Raw genomic sequence first — 20838 nt, 5'->3', positions numbered from 1 at the left:
GATCCTGGGTTTGACCCAATGCGGTGGTTACTAAACACCGCTTTACCACGCCTTACTGCACTTAATGACCGCTTACTTGTGACGTTCCTGCCACAGCTTAGAAGGTGCAAAACCCCGCTCTGCGCACCATGACTGGCAGCACCACAACCCCTGCTCCAGGCCCTAACCCGCAGCAATAGTGCCCGCAGCATTCTTGCATCCTTGCAGAGGAGCAGGGACAGAGCAAACTGCAGGCATGTGCGCAAGCAGCACGAGCAGCAGAAATGACAGGAAAAGGGCATATCCAACGTACACTTTACCCCAATCAAACCTTTTTTATTACAAGTGGGCCAATCGAAGGTAAGACTGAAGTAATATCATCTTATTCTGAGTGCTGATCTTAAAATTCTCTGCTCAACAATACTGTTTTGTTTAGCCTAATGGCGGAAATGGGGAATTTTGATTAACAAATTAGTGTTCATGGTCATTCTTTGGCCTTTGGCATCATCATATAAGAGTCTGACTTAACCCTTTCAAATCATTCAGCAATTTGAGTAACACTCGTGTGTGGCCCAACCAACCTTTTACAAAACAGGACTGACTTTACAAGTCAGAACTGCTTTGGCTTATTAGCTTGGTAATTTCATTTCGTTATTGTTACTACTCTAGAGGTGATACCTCTTTTAAGCTGACAATTCCTAAATCAAAAATATTGTCCCCTTATTTTTCTCCCTCCAGTAGGCACATATCTATAATGTCTTCACTTAAAGCCACAGAGTGGCAGAACCTCTCTGTAGAAGAGAAAGCACACCATAAAGGTCAATACAAAATTAATAAGGCATTTAAAACACTCTATCTTCCCTCTTGCATCAATTGAGCTGTAAATGAACAGAAACCCTTCCAGGGTGTTTAAGAATGTACTAGCTTCTGAACATTCTTTTTCTTTTCAATTGCCTACGCACTAATAAACGTTTTAATACGGCCAGAAAATAGCAAAATGTAGGTCCATTACTGTGTCAGCCAGCACCCTTAGCTCCAGAACATCTGCAGACTCCAATGTTGTGGCAATATTACGAAATAATTTCTACTTTTCCCTAGAGAGCCGCAGTAAGGTCTTATTTTACAGATTTAACCTGAATCTCCGTTTGACACTTATCCACCAGGATTCTGACAAGACTATTTACTATTTTTCTATCTTGTCTTTTCAAATTCTTTTACAGGTCTCGTCTTCTACCAGTTGTGCTAGCCAAACTGAAAAAGTCATGGAAGTCTGCCTGTTAAGGGAACTTTATATTGTGCCCGTAAATCTGTCAGGTATTAGCTAAATTCTGTTTTCCGTTTAGCTGGAAACATTCTGTAATAGCCAGTATCTATCCAAATCAGGAATTTTGTAAAATGTTTCGACGATAGTTTTTCTCCTTTAGTGAAAATTCTGCCCGTTGAAAGATGCTGAGTTGCTCCTTACATGTGTACTGGATTTCAAATCGACTGCTAGCAACTTTGCTGACTGTGCATTAAATTAAGTAGAATGGATGTTGGATACCATTCGGAAGGCCGCAGAGTAAGCAGGGGATGTGGGGCCATTACTATGATCTGGGTCGTTTACCATTGGTGCCCTGGGGTGCTTCCAACTTTGGTCCTCGAAACTGAGCCAAGTACACCTGGACCATCCTGCATCCTTAGGGTGGTGAGGGAGAGCAGTTCAAGGGTTTTCAGGGAGGTAGCACAGAGGGTAAAGTGATTGTCTTCATAAAAACAGAAGTACTTAAATCTTGCAGAACGACAACACATGTCAATGTGGGTGTGCCACTGTGGTACTCTAACCAAGTTCCGCGAGAGTCTCACTTTAGAATACAGACTCTAGATGTAATAAAATGATCGTAGGAAAGAATCAGACACAGGTGCAATCTCGGCATTGGACTGTGCAAGGAACTACTCTGTTCAGTAACCAATCGGTCGGATGCATCGTATCGTAATCAAAAAGAGTTCTCAGTGGAAATTGTTCATCTCTGTTACAGGCAGAATTATCTTTCTGAGTCCAAGACACAGTCTCTCACTTTCTAGATTCAGGCCTCGTGTTACCTGTTCGCTTAGCTGAGGTCTGGTGCTGGTGTTGCTGGTGCATCCTTCTGGTTGCACAGTCAATGTCCCACCCAGAGTTCTTTTTAATGCATTATTGTTTTTGTCGAAAGGCTTGGGTTGCTCTTTGGAGAGAAGTGACAATGTGATGATATCAAAAGGGGCTGCTAGACTGTCCTGAGTAAAATGATGTTGACTTTCTGGCAAGGCTGGGGGACCTAATATGAAACATAATGTATTCCCCAAAAGGTGGATGGGAAAGCAAATATCGTTTGGAGGGGCGTCACACAACAGTAAGGCTGATGGCATAATCTGGACAGATTTGTACTACCAGGAGTGTTCAATAAATGGCAGGAAAGAGAGATGGGTAGAAAATATAAGGTGGCTTTCAGAAGTCAGCTCAGAGAGACAACCTTGGTAAATGAAAACTCGTGAGAGTAGCCAAGACAGAGAAAAGTAATGAAATTGAAACCCAGGTCACAAGCATGCCAGAATAGGGGTGGTTCCCAGGCCAGGTTACCAGTGAAATACTCAACCTAACCAAAAAGAAGGGGCGTCAGTAGGATAATCTTTTGGTATTCCCAAAAAAGAGGAAAAGAAGGATACAGTGACAGACGTGGCTAAAAAAGAATGGATATTTGAGCAAAGGTGCATGACTCGTACTGCCTGAAGGGAGGAGCTGATGATCTTTCTCTCTTCTGATGTCAGGAACAACTGGCCCAATATGGAATGTATGGGAAGTGGAGAGAATATTAATATAGGGAAAAGGGTTGCCACTACCATCAGAAGAATGAGTATGATATTTCCACCAGTACACCAGAAAAATGGAAAACACCTGTGCCCGACATATTAGAGTTCTTCAGATCTTTCTAGAAACCAAACTCACAGGGAGTCACATGAATGTCTTTTCAGTAACTGTACATGTAGACTGACAAAGAAAGATGCCTTTGGCTCATACCTACTGCCATCCCTCCTCTTGTCCACTTTTGCAGTTTACATGGGTCAACCGGGTGAAGAAATCACTGATCTGCAAAATCAGCAACAGGGCCCTGGGATCAGAGGAAGAGATACACGGTCAATAGGGTCTTTGAGGTGGACATTTTAAAAGGGACATAAACCAGATTGATAAATGGTATGTTGCTTGAACACAAGTTAGGGAGTACGCCAAGTGGAGTGAAAAAGAGAGCGCGAGAGCTCAAATCACCTTAATAAAGGGGCATGCAGGAAGGGTTACGGCATTTGGTTGTTAGCTAGATAAAGACGACGAGCCTGCTGAGCAGTGTGTACTTCATAACACTCGATTCATTGAGGAGAAGGGGAGCCTTTACCTTAAAAAAATAACCAACAGGATGAGGAGTGATCAGGCAGATCCCCTGAACGTGAGTAAGGACGGGAAGATTTGTCATATGACTAATTTAATGGTTTATCCCAGTAGAAGAGCTGTTATTTAATTAGCAGGTTTTAATTTTAGTTGAAATGCATTTGAAAACAATTAGTTCGAAGTCACTGTGTAGATGGGTTGAAGCTGTGAAGTAGTTATATTTGTCTAAGTGTAGGTTCTGTAGTAGTTGAAAAGTAATTTTCACAGAAGTGTGTTATAAGTAACACATTTTCGCATAACAGTGAATCGAGTGGATGATCATATGGCCTTGTAACCGGACGCTCACAGGTTGTCTCTGATGGATATCCTTTCCCAGAATATGTTATCTTCAGACTTATCATTCAGTATCCAAATTTCAATTCTTTAACTGCTGATTCTAGAATTCTACCGGTCCAGGCAGGTGATCCTGTGTCCCCACAGATCCATGCTGCTATGCAACTTCGGTCTGTTGCTGTGCTCAGAAGATAGTCTGCTAATCTTTTGAAAAAATCACTATTAGTGGAGCATCGCTTCTTGCCAACAACAGGCAGTGATCGGAAAAAACTATTCCAAGATATATCCCTGCAGAATCTCTTCAATGATCTCAGGACTCTGCCTACAAGAACCTGTATATGTGCAGACACATATATACGCCTGTCCATGTCTTCACGGAACACCAGGGATACACAGAAAATGTACTTTATTAACTTGTGTGAACCAAGATGCTAATGTTTTATCTAAAGGAATGTCAATTGTACATTTGTGTTTGTTTTTTAATTATCAAATTGTAAAAATTACATTAATGGCATTAGCTGGCTGACGGGTGCAACAACTGTAGTGACGTGGGGTGTACACATACTAGTGTTTACTGCTAGTGGACCTGTAAGGTGGGAGGGTCATTTTCCTGGGGCTACCCAATGTCCATGAGTGCTGCCCACTTCCTTAGTGTCGGTAGTAGAAAGAGGCAGACATACAGCCCAGCCATGTCATCTCTAACTGACCATTCAGTGGAACTGCAGACAGATAGAAAGGAGGCAGGCAGATTAAAGGACAACAATGCCACGCCCCGCTACTTTAAAATCTGGAGGTAATACTGCCATCTGCTGGGCCGAATGCTCACTTTTCATGCAAAGGCTTCAAACTTTACAGAGTCTTGCTGACAATACATTCGGAACTCAAGGGGCAAAGAGTGCTTCAGGGATCGAAAGGTTCACTGCATCCGTGAAATAGATAAATCCTGCTGTAAAACACATAACTATGTGTAGATAACGCTGCCATTAGTAAATATCCGTTATCAGTCCTGCTTACCTGTGTTGACGGTGAAGGGAGGTAACTCGAACAAAATGCGACACTCAAAAACTATGTTAACTTTCAAAATGATTCCGATTGGAGAGTGTTTCAGTATGTTTTGAATCGCTTTGGGCGGAGCACGTCTAGCTGTCAGCAGTTCATGGTCTCCTGCCGCACACGACCTTTATCAGTGAAGCATGGAGCCACGCGCTGCACACATTTCCTCTGACTTCCTCTGCTGTGCTTAAATCTGCCTGCGCTGCTGGAATGAAATCTCCTGGCTGCATGAATGATGTAAACCCCTGGGAAACTATCTGAACTGGTTTCCTTCAATCTCCTGTCGGGCAAATTCCAGCCTCGGAAGGGAAAAGTGAGCATGTGATAGGATTTAGCTACCCTTGCCGGAAGTGTAAGTTCCAGACTGGGGCTTACATGTTAGGTAATATCACACGAACCTTGTGAACAGAACAAACTTGTGGTGATGTTTTCTACCCTCAATCATCCTCTGAAGTGTAGCAAAAACAAGACTTTAGGAAGAGTAGAAATGCACGAAATAAGTCGGTGAATCCTTTGGCACAGAAGTGACACATGCTGATTAAGGAGACAAACGCGGGTTGGTTAAAATGTTTTATAGGTCAGAGCACTGAAAACTATGAAGTAAAGAGCAAACACATTCTTTTTTTGGCAATCAATCAATCAATCAACCAATACATTTGTTAAGCGTGCAACTCACCCGGTAGGGTCTCAAGGCGCTGCGGGGGAGGGGGGTTGCTACTGCTCGAAGAGCTATATCTTGAGGCGCTTTCTGAAGGACAGGAGGTCTTGCGTAGGTTGGTGGGGATGGAGCAAGCAAGCAAGCTAGGTGATGAAAAACTTTTGAAAAGAGTGGAAAATGTAAACGTTTTCTCACTCTTCAAATTGCGAACATCCCCTGCAAATGACCGTGATTCATCACTTAAGTAGGAGAAGCAGCCGGATGACATCAGCTGTCAAACAATATATAGTGAGCGCTGTTTTTTTGGAACTGTGCATGTGCGGATAAAATAAGCAAGAGTTTAGAAGTGTGGGTAAAACAAGTGCCAGCATCAGCCTGCGCATAAGGAACATTTCAAAAGAAACAAAAGCACCTTTCTCCCTACACCTCCATGCAAGCATAAGGTCCAATGGTTCAGACCAAAAATGCCCGAATTCACAGACTACAGAATCGTCCAGCCAGAAATAGCTGCAAAAATGGCAAAGGAGCATAACAATGATCAAACCGATGACAGCCTTCCTTATTTGAAATGACACAAAAAGTACATATTAAAAAAATCATGTGAGATGGAGACTGAATTAGACATTCCTACTGATCATGAAATTCATCACCACTCTGCTGTGCTATATCACGTGCCTCTACAGTACAGCAAAAGCTGCTATGTGCATTTTGATGATATGATGAAATGAAAGTGCATCCCTTAGGAGTCACCAGAGAAGCTACTACTGGTTCACAACCATCCATCTGCAAGTAGCATATCAACCAGACATGCATGTAAATAATCCCGCAAAACCACAGAAAATTTTAGATGTACAGAGGGGATTCTACAACATCAGGGGTTCCCTCATGCCAAAGGGCACACTTATTGCCCACCTTGGCAACAAAAGGCTGCTCAGATGGCCCTTTGTCTACTACAACCACAAACAGTATTCTAACCACAAGATATGGTTGATATGTGGACAACTATGATATCTTCATCTGGAGACTGGTTTCAAAAGATTTGAGAAGGAGACCTAACCACATTCTTCAAAGGTATTTAGGAGACAATTGTTTTTTTCAACACACTTAGGCCTGGTAAATGCTATGGTATTTATCGCACCTGATACAGTCTGACTCCAGAGAATCAGAATTTAGAGGGTGCAAAAATTATCACCAGATTACCACACACTTAGGCCCTCGTTATGAGTGGCCTGGTAAATGCTATGATAAGTATTGCACCTGATACAGTCTGACTCCAGAGAATCTTAATTTATAGGGTGCATTTTCTCTGAAGTATATTGTCAGGTTTGAACTGCCACTAATAATCATGAAAACCTTTTTTTCCCAAACTATGCTTATTGGTCTTTAAGAAGCAAGGCAGAGAGACCACTTGGGTCTGTGAGTAACATTATAATAAATAATATGTTATGAGCACAAGGTTAAGAACATAGCACATTCAGTTTACACAAAATAAAGACTATCATGGTCAGATAGTGTATGACTGCATTGTGTAAGGACAGGCACAGTCCTATTCAGTTGCAAGTATCAGCTCCTCCCACCACTCTTGCCCAGGAAGACCCATCAGGATATTTAGGCTTTACCTCAGAGCTCCCTTTGTGTGACTGTCTAGAGTGAATCCGCAACCAGCCCAACTGTCATCCTGACGCAGACGTAAGCCAGGCAGAGGCACAAAATGGTTAAGCAAGAAAATACCCACTTTCTAAAAGTGGCATTTCCAAACACACAAGTAAAAATCACGTTCACTAAAAGATGTATTTTTGAATTGTGAGTTTAGAGACCCCAAACTCCATCTCTATCTGCTCCCAGTGGGAAATTATGTTTAAGAGATATTTCAAGACAATCCCTGTGTTAACCTATGGGAGAGATAGGCCTTGCAATAGTGAAAAACGAATTGGGCAGTATTTCACTATCAGGACAGGTGAAACACACCAGTGCCTGTCCTACCTTTTAAATAAACTGCACCTTGCCCATGGGGCTACTTGGGGCCTACCTTAGAGGTGCCTTACATGTACTAAAAAGGAAGGTGTGTGCCTGTCAAGTGTGTGCATTTGCCAGGTCATCATGGCAGTTTAAAAGTGCACACACAGACACTGCACTGGGAGGTCTGAGACACGTTTACAGGGCTACTTAAGTGGGTGGCACAATCAGTTGTACAGGCCCATTAGTACCAATTGATTTACAGGCCCTGGTCACACATGGTGCAAAATTCTAGGGACTTACTAGTAAATCATATATGCTAATCATAATCACAATTTACACAGGGAGCACTGTCACTTTGTCACTGATCAGCAGTGGTACAGTGACCAGAGTACCAAAAACAGCAAAAACAATATCCAGCACACAGTCAAAAATACAATAGGCAGAGGCCATAAAGACAAGGATGCCAGATCCATCACTATCACTGTTCATCTTGATACTTCTAAAATGAATGAATGAAAATAGCTTTTGAAACTATAAAAAAGCTTTACCTTGCTACTGCATACTAGTTAAGCAATTCATTGCTAATTACTGCTGTCAGACACTGACTAATATACATTTAATAATTTGATGAAATATTTCCATTGTGAATATTGTCCTTTTTAAATGAAGATCCAGCTCCGTTATAGAATACCAGGTTTCCCTGGCCTTTGTAATATAGGACCTAATGTACCAGTGGCCATTTGCAATCCAGGATATGCAATTTAAACATTGACTAGTTTGCAAATGGATGTGTAATTTGTGATATACCTGCGTAGTAATAGGTCATATTGTAAAATGTATATCTGCAGGAGGTCGCAAATCGAACTGCCTACAGAATATTAAGTACTCACGTTGTAATTTGCAACATCCTTTGATTGGATGTGGATGCAGGGATGGAGGTCTGATAGGTACAGCACATCTCTATCCCTGCATTTGCATTTCCAAATCGGAATTTGTTTTTTCAAAGCTGCCCATGTTCATTAAAGGGATAGGTACTACTTTTTTAAACAAAAGTTCCCATTTAAGAAAACATTTTAGAGAGCAGGTAGCGGTCCTCTTGGCTGCTACCTGCTCCCCAGGCCTCCAGTCAAAATTCACAAAGTGGAGGCTGTCCCTGAAGACATCTTCCTCTTTTGCGAATCAGTTACCAGTTACCACTCCAACTCAGGGGGTCAATGGTTTGCAACCGCAACTTCACACACAACACATTCAAACATACTTTTGCAAATCATAAACATGAGGTAATTATCCCTTATCTAGTCTATTTGCGATCCGGAAAGGTCATAAAAGCCTGTTAACGAGTTTGCAAGATGTTTGGCTCCAAGAGGGGCTTTTGTAAAAAGGGATTTGTTGTTGCACATCACAGGGCCTGCAAGCACCAAAATTCTTTGTACATCAGGCCTATAGTTTTTAAAGACACAGCATATGTAACTGAGATCTAATCAGCAATCGCCACCTAGATCTAATCAGTAACCGTCACCTACTACAAAAACAAACAACACTTGAAACAAAGGGAACATGGCAAGAAGTTGGATTTCCTTGCAGTATTATTGGTGCATATTATCAGATACTCTATTTCTTACTGGTGCAGAGAGGGCAATTCTTATTCTTTCCTTCTCACACTGTAGTTCACTGAAGTAGTGTAAGTTCCAAAACAACCAACATAACTTCTCCCAGAGACACACAGACCCTTGTTACGAGTTGGGGTATCACCCAAACAGATAACTGGGTACAATACCACAAGTCGTAATTTTAAGATGAAAATATTTTCTGCCCCCACTCCAGCAGTCTGAGGGGTACAGACAATGCTCCTTCTGGCAGGCGTAAGCATGCTCTGGCATGGTCCAGCCCCACCCCAAACCTTCACCCGCACCTCAAAACCACAACCCCACATCACACCCTAGCCCTTACCAGCACCCACACTGACATTCGGCCTGCTCAGTGAAGGCAGAGAATATCAGAAGCTTTTTTTTCACCAAACTTGGAAAAAACTGCCCATAAAAGGACCTGGTAATTGTCGGTCCAACCAGTGATTCCCCACTTCAGAGAAAAACCTAGTAATGACTGGACTTGGGTGCAGAAATATGAGTTCGAAATTTAAATACCAGTCTATCTCCTAATTTCTGTACCAAATTCAAGCCAACTTCTTGACACAATTTGCTTACCTATAGTATATACCATGACCTTGCTTTTTAGCTCACTAATTTTGTTTTTTGTAAAAAAGTGATATTGAGCATGTCACCCTCCCACAGTATTTCAATGTGGGCTGCTGCCACCACAATCACAAATAAAAGCTATCTTAGCACTTAGAATCTTGTCTACAATGCTTTGACAAATCTTTTTAACATAGCTTTGAATTGATGTCTTATTTTAGTATAGCATGTTTCTTACCTGAGGACAATGCTAAAAAAAGTAGTATCGTATCTGGCGTTTTTTGTTATCAAAGTCTCAAATTGTCTCAGCTTGTGTAATAGTAAGACTATAACATCTAGGGATGTTGTACTGAGTCAAGACAGGCAGAATGCTTTCCTAAACAACCACATTTAAAAGGCTGCAGAATAATGCCAGTTGTGTTTGTAATTGTTTTCTATCAGTTTAAAGCACCTAAATACATTTAGGTGCTAGCATGCTCCTTAAATAAAAAATATATATATATGACTGTGCAGAGGCTTTTAGCCGGTGACCCCTGCAACGGAGCAGGTAAATTAGAAATTACCAAGGGTGCAAAACTGTAACTTCTCCAGGGCAAGTTTGTTTTTTTAACTATGACATGCACATACAAGTGCATAAAAATGTGCACTTGTCTGTCAGTTTAAAACGTCGAGCCAAATGGTGGTGCAGCATTGCCCTGGTATCAATATAATTCAAGAAACAGCAATGAAAACATGTGCCAACACTAGGTCGCTATATGTAATCCTTCTTCAAGTGTTTTTGGGGAAGGCCTTAATAAGTACATGCTGATGGGCTCAGCTTTACATTTTCTTTGGAATATATTCTGTGTAACTTGAATGGCTTCTGGTATTTAAATTGCAACTGTAAAGATACAGCTGTATGTGAGAACAATGGGACATAAAAGGAGTAAGGGTTACCATCAGTTGCCTGGAGACTGTACATAAGGCCAAGAGCCAGGAAACCTTTCGCTTGAAGCTCCCCAGCATCCTCTCCCATTTCAGTTACCATTTTGGCAAACTGTATTCCTTCTTCCAGCTGCATAAAAAAGGAGACAAACATGAAATTACTAAATATATCCCAGCAACAATCTGTGAATGAAGCATACTGATACAGTTATCTAAAAGTAACTTGTGAGGTCATTTAGGGTATGGAGAACATCCCACCAGGTCGGGTTTGGAGAGACTGGAGAACCGCCATAAATTGGCAGCTTTTCCACCTTGCCAAAATCTAATTTTCCCTTCACATTTCACACTTAAATACAACTTCAAGATGTTATTCCTAAATGCATCATGCATGATTAATTGTATTTTAATTTTGCATAAAATCAACTCTGTGAACTACCTTTGCCTTGCTCTCAATGGAAGAGAACAGACAAAGAGCATTCTTCAATAAAAGCTTATTAAAACAATAAAAAAACAAATAGTAGTTAATCTGTGGAATTCTTGTGAGGCCAGGCTTATTTTATTATTCCTAAAATTGGGAATGCAACGCCTGTACTCACGAAGCATAATCCAGAAAATGCTTGTCTGTTTTGTTTGAGCTTAAACTGAAATCGATTTCTTCTTTTTTAAAACTGATTTTATTGAGTTTTCATCAGCAGTACATCTTAGGCACAACCATGACTCTCTTAACTACCCTCAACCACCTGGTCCTCAGTATCTTGGAATAATATATATCATCCCTATCAGGATAAGTTTCTGCAAGTTTACAACTATGTGTCAAATTTAACGAAAATCAAACAAGAACACTGCCAGCCAGAGGTGAAACAGTGTGGGCAGATCAGTGCAGAACAGGATCCGAAGGTGCAGTTACCCGCCACTGTTGTACTACCTTTACCCAACACTGCATACAATAGGGGGTCTGTCTGTCTGTCTGTCATCAAGTATCCCGTTGCTCATTCAGCTTTCACTCAAATTATGCTTTGTTGTATTCATCTGTTCTTTGGGGGAATTTCTTCCTCTTCGTTTCCTGCCCCTGTTTGGTGAAGCTTCCCTTTTCATTTGCAGAGCATTCTTGCTCTCACCTTAGCTGTAAATAAGGCTGGTATCTTGGTTATATTTTCTCTTCCTCGCTCCGCACCATCTTTTGCTGCTTTCTCTCAGCTGCCTGGCTCCCACCCTTCCTTGGTTCAGATTCTGTTTACCAAGTGTGCCTGCCCGGTGTGTTTATTTAATTACTTCTTTGTTAACGCCTTAACAACCAAGGACGTAACGGTTACGTCCTGGGCTGCGGCACGAGGCGCCAAGGACGTAACCGTTATGTCCTGGTACCTGCTCATAGCCTCGCCTCAGTCGCCTACTGCAGGGATGGAAGGGGAATTGCTTCCCCTCCCCTCACCCGCCGTGGCGTCAGATGACATCAGCGCACAATTGTGCGCTGACCTCATCAGAGGCCTGCCCCTTCCAGCGCAGATCGGAAGAGAAATGCTTTTGCATTCCTCATTCGATCACTGGAGGGGCAGAGAAAGGCATGAAAGGAGAGGAAAGGCCTTTTCTCTCCTTTCATGTCTCTCTCAGCATTTCCGCTGCCCGATCACGATGCGATCAGGCAGCAGAAATGTCCACTAGGCACCAGGGAGTTTTTTTGTTGATGGTTATTGTCATGAGGGGAGCGGACCCTTAGGCAAGGGTCGCTCCCCAGGGGGCACATTTTTTTAGGCCATTTCTGCGCAGATCGGCCTTATTTTATTAGGCCAATCTGCCCCCAAGGGGGGCAGAAACCACTAGACACCAGGGATTTTTTTTGCCGCAATTGACATGAGGGGAGCGGCCCCTCGGGCAAGGGCTGCTCCCCAGGGGGCCAAATTATTTTTAGGCCATTCCTGCCCCCGTGGGGGCAGATCAGCCTAATATAATTGGGACGATCTGCCCCCGGGCGGGCAGAAACCCACTAGACACCAGGGATATATTTTTGGGTTTATTGTTTTTTTTTAGATGTGGGGAGCGACCTCTTAGGCAAGGGCCGCTCTCCAGGGGGCAACTTTACTTTTAGGCCATTTCTGACCCCATGGGGCAGATCGGCCTAATTTTATTAGGCCAATCTGCCCCCAAGGAGGGGGCAGAAACCACTAGACACCAGGGATTTAAAAAAAAATATTATTCAATGAGGGGAGCGGCCCCTTGGGCAAGGGTCGCTCCCCTGGGGGGCAAATTGTATTTAGGCCATTTCTGCCCCCCTATTTTTGTTAGGCCGATCTGCCCCCCAGGGGGCAGAAACCACTTGACACCAGGGATTTTTTTTTGCCGCAATTGACATGAGGGGTGCGGCCCCTTGGGCAAGGGCTGCTCCCCAGGGGGGGAAATTATTTTTAGGCCATTCCTGCCCCCCGTGGGGGCAGATCAGCCTAATATAATTGGGACGATCTGCCCCCAGGAGGGCAGAAACCCACTAGACACCAGGGATATTTTGTTTGTTTATTGTTTTTTTTTAGATGTGGGGAGCGACCCCTTAGGCAAGGGCCGCTCCCCGGGGGGCAACTTTACTATTAGGCAATTTCTGACCCCATGGGGCAGATCGGCCTAATTTTATTAGGCCAATCTGCCCCCAAGGAGGGGGCAGAAACCACTAGACACCAGGGATTGAAAAAAAAATATTATTCAATGAGGGGAGCGGCCCCTTGGGCAAGGGTCGCTCCCCTGGGGGGCAAATTGTATTTAGGCCGTTTCTGCCCCCCTATTTTTGTTAGGCCGATCTGCCCCCCAGGGGGCAGAAACCACTTGACACCAGGGATTTTTTTTTTTTTTTGCGTCAATTTCACGCAAAGGGACCGACCTTTTAGGCAAGGGTCGTTCCCCTGGGGGGGTCAAATTTATTTTAGGACATTTCTGCCCCCAGGCACTAGGCACCAGGGATTTTTTTTGCGCCAATTTCACCCAAGGGGAGCAACCTCTTAGGCAAGGGTCGCTCCCCTAGGAGGGGGGGCAAATTCATTTTAGGCCATTTCGGCTCCCCTTGGAGGCAGATCGGCCGATTTCTATTAGGCCAATCTGCCCCCCAGGGGGATCAGGGATTGTTGTGTGTGTATGTGTGTGTTTTGTTTGGTGGAGCAACCCCCCCATGGGCCTATTTTTTGAAGGCCATCAGAGAAAAGGGAAGATTTTTTTTTCAAAATAAGAGGGTGGAGTATGGTCATACCCCCCACCCCAAATAAATGGGGCCAAAGTTGTTCTGCCCATGGGGCAATTACCCCTGATCCGCACCCGGGGGGCAGAAAGTCTACTAGATGCCAGGGAATAAAAAAATAAAAAAAATAGTGGGGTGGTGGCTACCAACCAGTATGTGCCTGGTTATGCCCCCACCCCAACTGAAGGGGGTAACAGTCTTTCAGCTCTCCCCTGCTCACTAAAACATCTTATCCCATGGCAAGCAAGAGGACATTTGATTATTTTGGGTTCTGGTTTTACATTTGGTCCATGAGAGCTTGGCTAACTCTCAATCAATCAATCAATCAATCAGTGAATTTATAAAGCGCGCTATGTACCCGTCAGGGTTTTGAGGCGCTGGGGAGGGGGGGGGTGCTGCTAGCGTTCGAAGAGCCATGTCTTGAGGAGTCTCCTGAAGGTGAGGAGGTCCTGGGTCTGGCGTAGTGAGGTGGGGAGAGAGTTCCAGGTCTTGGCGGCGAGGAAGGAGAAGGATCTGCCGCCAGAGGTCTTGCGCTGGATTCGGGGGACGATGGCGAGGGCGAGGTTGGCAGAGCGGAGTTGACGTGTGGGGACGTAGAAGTTGAGTCTGGTGTTCAGGTAGGTGGGTCCGATGTTGTGTAGAGCCTTGTGTGTGTGGGTGAGGAGTTTGAAGGTGATCCTTTTTTCCACAGGGAGCCAGTGGAGGTCCTTCAGGTGGGGGGAGATGTGACATCGGCGGGGTATGTCGAGGATCAGGCGGGCGGATGCGTTCTGGATGCGTTGGAGTCGTTTGATGTCTTTCGTTGGGATGCCGGTGTAGAGTGCGTTGCCGTAGTCAAGTCTGCTACTGACGAGGGCTTGAGTCACCGTCTTCCTGGTTCCTGTTGGAATCCACTTGAAGATCCTGCGGAGCATGCGGAGGGTGTTGAAACAAGAAGAGGAGACGGCGTTGATCTGTTTGGACATGGTGAGAGCAGAGTCGAGGACGAAGCCGAGGTTTCGTGCGTGGCTGGCTGGGGTGGGTGGGGGTCCGAGGGCGGTGGGCCACCAGGAGTCGTTCCAGGCCGAGGGGGTGCGTCCGAGGATGAGGACTTCCGTCTTGTCGGAGTTGAGCTTCAGGCGGCTGTTGCTCATCCACTCGGCGATGGATTTTAGTCCCTCGTGGAGGTTGGTTTTGGCGGTGAGCGGATCTTTGGTCAGGGAGAGGACGAGCTGGGTGTCGTCGGCGTAGGAGATGATGCTAAGGTTGTGTTGACGCGCCAGTTGTGCGAGGGGGGCCATGTAGACGTTGAACAACGTTGGGCTAAGAGAGGAGCCTTGGGGGACGCCGCAGATGAGGTTGGTGGCTTTGGAGCGGAAGGGTGAGAGTCGGACTCTCTGGGTTCTGTTGGAGAGGAAGGATGAGATCCAGTTGAGGGCTTTGTCTTGGATGCCGGCTTCGTGGAGACGGGTTAGCAGGGTGCGGTGGCAGACTGTGTCGAAAGCGGCTGATAGGTCGAGGAGGATGAGGGCTGAGGTTTCGCCGTTGTCCATTTGTTGTCTGATGTCATCTGTGGCGGCGAGGAGTGCGGTCTCAGTGCTGTGGTTTCGTCTGAATCCAGATTGTGAGGGGTCTAGTATGGAGTTGTCTTCTAGGAAGTGGGCGAGCTGTGCGTTGACGATCTTCTCGATGACTTTCGCTGGAAAAGGGAGGAGAGAGATCGGTCGGAAGTTTTTGAGATCATTGGGGTCAGCCTTGGGTTTCTTGAGGAGGGGTTGGATTTCTGCGTGCTTCCAGCTGTCAGGGAAGGTGTCGGAGTTGAAGGAGAGGTTGATGATCTTGCAGAGTTTGGGGGCGATGGTGGCGTCGGCTTTGTTGAATACGTGATGTGGGCCCGGGTCCGTGGGAGAGCCTGAGTGGATGGAATTCATGGTTGTTAGGGTTTCGGCGTCGTCTACTTGGGTCCAGGTGGTGAGGCGGCAGGCGTGGGAGGAGTCGTCGGGGTGGGGTCTGGCGGAGGTGCGGTGTTGAAGCTGTCGTGGATGGCTGAGATTTTCTGGTGGAAGAAGGTGGAGAGATCGTCGCAGAGTTTCTGGGAGGGACGGACGTCGTTGACGTTGGCGTTGGAGAGTTCCTTCACGATGCAGAAGAGTTCTTTGCAGTCGTGGGCGTTGTTGTTGAGGCGTTCTGTGAAGTGGGCGCGCTTGGCGAGTCGGATCCGTTGGTGGTGTTCACGGTTGGCGTCCTTGAGGGTAGCAAGGTTGACTCTCAAAATCGTCACACTTGGAATGGTGAGGGCTGCACTTTTTGGACTTTAGGACACTGCCATGTAGAAAAATCCACAATACCTAGATACATCTGAAAACTAAACATCTGGGTGAGTCCAGGGTGGTGTGCTTCACATGCACCCACACCATTTTCTTGCCTTGCAAACCTCCAACTTTGCTGGAAATCACACATTTTTCCCACATTTTTGTGATGGACCCTTCCGAAATCTGCAGGAATCCACAAAATTCCTACCACCCAGCATTGTCTCATCCTATACCAATAAAACTTCTGCTGCACTTGTCAGCCTAAAATTTTTTTTTTTTAAACTACCCTTTTGGACCCGCTTTGGTTCCACTTCAATTTTGACATGTTTTTGGCTCTTCCTTGTCACAGGCACTTGGCCCACCTACACAAGTGAGGTATCATTTTTTACCCGGAGACAGAGGGGAACGTTGGGTGGTAGGAAATTTGGCCCGGTGCGGTGAAACCACACAGAAATGTGGGAAAATGTGATTTTGTAAAATTTGAGGTTTGCTGAAGATTCTGGGTAAGAAAACATTGGGGGATCCACGCAAGTCACACCTCCCTGGACTCCCTCGGGTGTCTAGTTTTCAGAAATGTCTGGGTTTGGTAGGTTTCCCTAGATGGCTGCTGAGCCCAGGACCAAAAACACAGGTGCCCCCTCCACAAAAACAGGTAGTTTTGTATTTGATAATTTTGATGTGTTTAGATAGTGTTTTGGGGCATTTCCTGTCGCAAGCACTAGGCCTACCCACACAAGTGAGGTACCATTTTTATCGGAAGGCTTGGGGGAACGCTGGATGGAAGAAAATTTGTGGCTCCTGGTGAGAGCCCCACAAGTTAGCCCATCTTGGATTCCCCTAGGTATCTAGTTTTCAAAAATGCGCAGGTTTGGTAGGTTTCCCTAGGTGCCGGCTGAGCTAGAGCCCAAAATCCACAGCTAGGCACTTTGCAAAAAAAAGAAAAACTTTTTTCATTGGGAAAATGTGATGCGTCCACGTTGTGTTTTGGGGCATTTCCTGTCGCAGGTGCTAGGCCTACCCACACAAATGAGGTACCATTATTATCGGGAGACTTGGGGAAATGTTGGGTAGAAGGAAATTTGTGGCTCCTCTCAGATTCCAGAACTTTCTGTCACCGAAAAGTGAGGAAAAAGTGTTTTTTTGGCCAAATGTTGAGGTTTGTAAAAGGTTTTGGATAACAGAACCTAGTGAGAGCCTCACAAGTCACCCCCATCTTGGATTCCCCTGTGCGGCCAGTTTCCAAAAATGCGCAGGTATGGTAGGTTTTCCTAGATGCCGGCTGAGCTAGAGGCCAAAACCTACAGCTAGGCACTTTGCAAAAAACACATCAGATTTCAATGTAAAAATGTGATGTGTCCATGTTGCGTTTCCTGTCGCGAGCATTAGGCCTACCCATGCAAGAGATGTACCATTTTTATTGGGAAACTTGGGGGAACACAGAATAGCAAAACAAGTGTTATTGCCCCTTGTCTTTCTCTATATTTTTTCCTTCCAAATGTAAGACAGTGTGTAAAAAATACGTCTATTTGAGAAATGCCCTGTAATTCACATGCTAGTTTCGGCACCCCGGAATTCAGAGATGTGCAAATAACCACTGCTTCTCACCACCTTATCTTGTGCCCATTTTGGAAATACAAAGGTTTTATTGATACCTATTTTTCACTTTTTATATTTCAGCAAATGAATTACTGTATACCCGGTATAGAATGAAAACCCATTGCAAGGTGCAGTTCATTTATTGGCTCTGGGTACCTAGGGTTCTTGATGAACCTACAAGCCCTATATATCCCCGCAACCAGAAAAGGCCAGCAGACATAACGGTATATTGCTTTAAAGAATCTGACATCGCAGGAAAAAGTTACCGCGTAAAACGTGGAGAAAAATGGCTGTTTTTTTAATCACCTCAATTTCAATTTTTTTTTTATTTCAGCTGTTATTTTCTGTAGGAAACCCTTGTAGGATCTACACAAATTACCCCTATCTGAATTCAGAAAAAAATGTGTCTACTTTTCGGAAATGTTTAGCTTTCTGGGATCCAGCATTGGTTTCACACCCATTTCTGTCACTAACTGGAAGGAGGCTGAAAGCACAAAAAATAGTAACAATGGGGTATGTCCCAGTAAAATATCCAAATTGTGTTGAAAAATTGGGTTTTCTGATTCAAGTCTGCCTGTTACTGAAAGTTGGGAAGCTGGTGATTTTAGCACCTCAAACCCTTTGTTGATGCCATTTTCAGGGGAAAAACCACAAGCCTTCTTCCGCAGCCCTTTTTTTCCCATTTGTTTTTTAAAAACTGAAATTTTTGCTGTATTTTGGCTAATTTCTTGGTCTCCTTCAGGGGAACCCACAAAGTCTGGGTGCCTCTAGAATCCCTAGGATGTTGGAAAAAAAGGACGCAAATTTGGCATGGGTAGCTTATGTGGACAAAAAGTTATGAGGGCCTAAGCGTGAACTGTCCCAAATAGCCAAAAATAGGCTTGGCACCTGAGGGGGAAAAGGCCTGGCAGCGAAGGGGTTAAGTAGCCCAAACTCCACCCAAAGGTATTGGAGGCTTTACTTAAGTACCAACTACATTATACAAGGACATATCCATTTTTTGTAAGCACAGTGAGATTAAGTGATGTTGAGCTGACGCTCTGACTCAAACCTGGGTCCTCAGTTCCAAGGTCGGCAGCTCTAGTCGTTGTGCCACACCTTCTCCCTGTTCTACCATGTTTCCGTGGAGCACATGTAGCATTCCAGTTCCCTTCATTGTTACCGCCTTCAGTTTTTTATTTATTTACTTGTTCAAACCTGTTATTGTTTAATGGTAGGGAACCAGGACTTTGCAAGCATGAGTGTTCTATGTCAGGTGTCCACCAAAGATGCTTGCACAAAACTGCAAACACACACACAGGACGCACTTTTAAAGGAGATGCATCAAGCAAAGACAAACAATTTGGTATATTAACAGATATAGCGACTGATATAAATCCATGTGATTCTAAACATGTGATCTTAAAGACACTAGAGTTTGGGGGAAATATTTCTGTTTGAAATGAAACCACATGTGTTGTGAAAACAAACAGGCCTTTATGTGCCTTTCTAGGTCACATGGGAAGATGGCATGCAAATTTTTGTGCTGGCTAAAATAGGAATCTCCTGAGTACAATCTTTATTTCTCTGCAAACCGCTGCTGTCAGAGCCCGACTAAGTCTTCAGTGCCCGCATTTCTGCTCTGAAACAGACTAAGACAAATGGGTGTTAAGTAAATTTAGTGACAGGCCTGCTAACGTCCGCATTCCAGGCAGCTATAGTCTGCTGCCTGCAACATAGCTTCAGATTATAACACCTCAGGCGAGGGGCTTCACAAAAAACATGCACCCAACTGTCAAGATTTTCTTTCCACTGGCAACCCACGGCCTACTCTGAAACAATTATTTTTTATCTTTTGGTGTTTTTTTCATCCTCCTTTAATCATCTCACTGGAACCTGGCTGCTGCTTTAGAGTTTGATATCAAATACACAAAATAATAATTCCCTTTATGTTTAGAAATGAATGCTGGAAAATTATCATTCTGTTGGAACTTTTACAAAGTAGTATGGCAGATTTAAATTAGGATACTAAATGGCAAAATTTTCATTTTTGGCTATAGATAGAGGGAGAAGGTAAATGGAAGTGCTTTAGTTATATGCAGAGCCACTGGAATTATGTGGCAGACAAAATACCAAATTATGAGGCAGGGTTGACCAATTTATGTGGCAAGAAAAGTCCAGTTATTAATTTACAATGCCAATAGCTCTAACTCAAGCAAATGTGTGTCCTATTGTATTGCAAATGCTTGTTCAGTTTCTATTTATCACCACTCTCGCGTACCACAAGGGTATCAGTGTCTGGAGAAAAGCAGATGCATGGCATCTGAAAATAGAAAGTAAGGGTCTTCTGAAATGGTTGAAGTCAAGATTTTGCTTTTTGATCACTTTGGCTACTACCAAAGCAGAGAGGAATGAATATGGAATGAATATGATTCTGGAGCAAAAAGCTTTAAAGAGATATGTTCCATAGAATATTTTCTGTCCAAATTTGTTTCCTTAAATATGTCTAAAATGTATGCCCTTTTGAAGATGTTGAATCTACCCTGAGGAATGCATTTCACATGGTTACTTAGTCAGTGTGTCATGGGCTCTAGTGCAAAGAAAAGAATGAGTCCCATGGTTGCTGCTTGAATTATTAATTACACCAATAATCAGAGTTCTTTGGGCCCCTCAGACCTATGAGCCCAAGTGTAACTGTGCCTACTGCATCTATGGAGGCTACACCCCTGCTTGCATGTGAACAAAATCCATGGAGTACTATGTTTTCCTAAATAAAACAAATCCCCTGTTTCTTTTTTAATAATGCATATCCCCAGTCACCACTTCTTCCTCCTCCCTTTCTTTGTCTCCATTTTGGGGGCGGCGAGGAGACCTGAAAACAGCTCTTCCTTTTTAGTCTCTTCACCCCTTTTCTTACATCCAAGTCAGCTCTTTCCCCTTCCCCCTCAATTATATTTTCTTTATCTCTATCCTATGGTCTTGCCTGTGCCCTAGTAACTTTGCTGAAATTCTTACAAAGCTGTGATACAGGAGGGCAGGTAATGTATGAACATTAGCAGTGCAGAACCAAATATCTTGTGGTCTGTACCATTTACACTGCAGTGAAAGGATCAAAATGTCTGATTTATCAAATAGTAGTACTGGTCTCTTTTAGACTTGGAGTTTGCACTGATATGGTTAGTGCTTCACCTTATAAAATGGTAAACTTTGTTCACAATCTTGAAAGCTGTAGTTTTTGATCAGGAAAAAATACCACA

General features: G+C 44.1%; 1 protein-coding gene across 2 annotated transcripts in view; it reads right to left on the bottom strand.

Annotated features, from left to right (window-relative positions):
- TTC7A (tetratricopeptide repeat domain 7A) overlaps positions 1-20838 on the bottom strand; it is a 1654710-nt gene that overhangs the window by 691792 nt on the left and 942080 nt on the right. For both annotated transcript variants that reach the window (XM_069234028.1, XM_069234029.1), the window contains exon 12: positions 10511-10628. In XM_069234028.1, coding sequence (XP_069090129.1) covers positions 10511-10628 — 118 coding nt within the window. The remainder of the gene's footprint in view (positions 1-10510; positions 10629-20838) is intronic.

Source organism: Pleurodeles waltl, chromosome 5 (genome assembly GCF_031143425.1).
Source record: "Pleurodeles waltl isolate 20211129_DDA chromosome 5, aPleWal1.hap1.20221129, whole genome shotgun sequence".
Taxonomy (NCBI): Eukaryota; Metazoa; Chordata; class Amphibia; order Caudata; family Salamandridae; genus Pleurodeles; species Pleurodeles waltl.
Note: the sequence above shows the minus strand (reverse complement) of the source record. Positions and strands in the feature narration are given on the sequence as shown.